This window comes from Dipodomys ordii, unplaced genomic scaffold (assembly GCF_000151885.1).
Source record: "Dipodomys ordii isolate 6190 unplaced genomic scaffold, Dord_2.0 Scaffold205, whole genome shotgun sequence".
Taxonomy (NCBI): Eukaryota; Metazoa; Chordata; class Mammalia; order Rodentia; family Heteromyidae; genus Dipodomys; species Dipodomys ordii.
In genome coordinates, this window is record NW_012267421.1 from 403,933 (window position 1) to 406,522 (window position 2,590).

At 50.2% G+C, this 2,590-nt stretch overlaps 1 protein-coding gene across 1 annotated transcript in view; it reads left to right on the forward strand.

The window, feature by feature from the left end:
• Positions 1-6: 6 nt before the first annotated feature.
• Gars (glycyl-tRNA synthetase) overlaps positions 7-2,590 on the forward strand; it is a 48,960-nt gene continuing 46,376 nt past the window's right edge. The window contains exon 1 of the mRNA XM_013035156.1: positions 7-131. Coding sequence (XP_012890610.1) covers positions 72-131 — 60 coding nt within the window. The 5' untranslated portion in view covers positions 7-71. The remainder of the gene's footprint in view (positions 132-2,590) is intronic.

Consider the following 2,590-nt stretch of genomic DNA (forward strand, 5'->3'; position numbering starts at 1 on the left):
CCCGGCGATCCCTCAGCGCCCGCGCCCCGGCCTCCTTCCCCGCCGCCGCCGCCCTCGCCTCCCGGAGCAGCATGGACGGCGCCAGCGCCGAGGAGGTGCTGGCTCCTCTTAGGCTAGCCGTGCGCCAGCAGGTACCGTCGCCCCCGACCCTGCGCCTGGCCCCCGCGCTCCCCGACCCCGGCCACCCCCGGGACCGCAGGATATCCAGGTCTGGGGTCCGCGCTCCGAGGTCACCTCGGCCCTCCGGCCCCGCGGCTCCGGGGCCCTCGCTGCGGCCCCACTCGGTCACCCCGGCCTCCTTGCCCGCCCTCCCCGCGACCCAGCCCCGGCCCGGCACCCGGTCACCCGGGCACTTCGCGGGTCCTGGCGCGCCCGGTTCCCTCCCGCGCCCCGGTCACCCGCCGCCTCTGCCTGCCCGCTGCGGCAGATGCGCCCCGGCGCCCAGGATGCTTTGCAATCATCCCGCGTCCTTCTGGTCCTTCCTGAGTGCTTATCCGCGTGACTAGCTCGGAAGATAGGAGTTGAAATGTGGGTGCGGGAGGCGAAGAACTCTTTCCCAAAGGTGAAGCGAATCTCCATCCTTCGCTCCTGTCTTCTGCTGGCGTCCGGAACGAGATCGCAGGCCTGGGAAGCTGGGCTCGGGGAGCCGGCTCCAAGCGGGGAGCGTTTTGGAGTTTGTGCGCAAAGGAGGGGAAGTTTCATGGACCGAGGTGTCGTGATTTGCCGCAGCCCTCCCATTTTTTTCCCCCATGTCTTCCTGCGGCCCGGAAATTAGAATCGAGAGGGGGGTGAAGAGGGATTAATTAAGACAACGCTGGGTCCAGTGAGACCAGGGCTCGCAGTCAGGGATCCGTGACCTGCTAGTAGTAAGCATCAACCGCCAGCTGCTGACTGATGCAATCACTTGCCTTAGCTAAGGACGGTGGGATCCTGTCTCGGAAATAAGTAGTTCATTGGAGCATAGCTGCCTTAAATTCAGAAAATCTGCCCCTTTGCCAGCTCTGCTTTCCTTTTGTTAGAGCTCGACTCATCCAACAGTCTTATCATTTTGAAATCTCACTGCGGATCCCTCCCCCCTCCATCTCCCCCCTCCCCTTTTCCCCTTGTCTTTTTTTTTTTAAATCTACCCTCCACTGCTTAAATAAGATAAAATGTGGTTCCTTTGTCTTTACTGTAACTTGTGTTTTTTTTAAATGCTCTTCCTTAGGCCAGGAGAATACATCTAATTTGGGAAGCACACACACAACCCAAACCCCTCCCTCTGCCACGTTAGCCTGGAACTGCAGTACAAATTATCCATATGAAGGCTGGATCTAGTTAGCTGTCTGAACTTTGTTAATGGAACAGCATTCCAGTGATATGTAGCCTGGCTACATAGTGGGGTCTTGTCTCCCACACACATCCCAAAAGGACTTATTTTATTTTTTGGTTGGTTGTGGGGCTTGAACTCTGGACCTAGGCACTGTTTCTGAGCTCTTCCGCTCAAGCAAGCACTCTACTACTTGAGCCACAGTGACACTTCCGGTTTTCTGGTGGTTTATTGGAGTTTCACGGACTTTCCTGTCTGGGCTGCCTTTGAACCCCAATCCTCAGATCTCAGCTTCCTGAGTAGCTAGGATTATGGGCGTGAGCCACTAGCACCCTGCTCCAAAAGGACTTTTTTGAAGACATGAGTCATGATAATAGAAGAAATGGGACCAGGAGCTTATTGTATATTTGAAAGATTTGTATAACTGCTGATATTTTACAAATGACTGGAGAATGATATTTTATGAAATGGTAAAGATCCATTCAAATCTAAGATATATTTATGGATTTAACGTATCAATGCAAAAAGTTCACTGTTACAGTTTCTGTGTAAAAACTTTGGTTTTTCTTCTAAAAACAGCAGTGTCTCTTGCTATGTAACCAACTCTAGGCTGGTCATAATCTAGATACCTTCCTGCATCAATTTCCTGAGTGTTAGGATAACAAGCATGCAAGACCTAGTCAGCCTTGGAATAACTTAAGAAACCAGCCCTTAGCCAGGTGCTAGTAGCTTATACCTATAACCCCAGCTACTCAGGAGGCTGAGATCGAGATCTGAGGATATTGGTTTCAAATCAGAGGAGGCTGATAAATCCTAGAGACTTATCTACAATTAAACAGCAAAAAGCCAGAATTGGAGGTATGGCTCAAATGGTAGAGTGCCAGCCTTGAATGAAAGAGCCAAGCAAGAGCTGGAGGCCTTGAATTCAAGCGCTAGTACAGACAGAAAAAGAAAAAGAAACTATCATTTGTTAGAGTAATGTAATGATCTGAAACATTTTGAAATTTTCCCTTTTCCTACTTTGTGTGGATTTCTTAATACAATTACTTACTTTACCCAAGACACTATTGCAAAAAAAAGCAAATATGAGACTCTAGCTGTCTCATATTAAGTTGGAAGTTAAGATAGTTGAAAAATTATGAACTTAAAAAATTTTTTACTTTGGAAGATATATTTCAAAATTTTGTGGGCTGGGAAGGTGGCTCAGTGGTAGAGCGCTTGCCTTGCATGCCTGAGGCCCTGGGTTCGATTCCTCAGCACCACATAAGCAAAAAGAAAAAA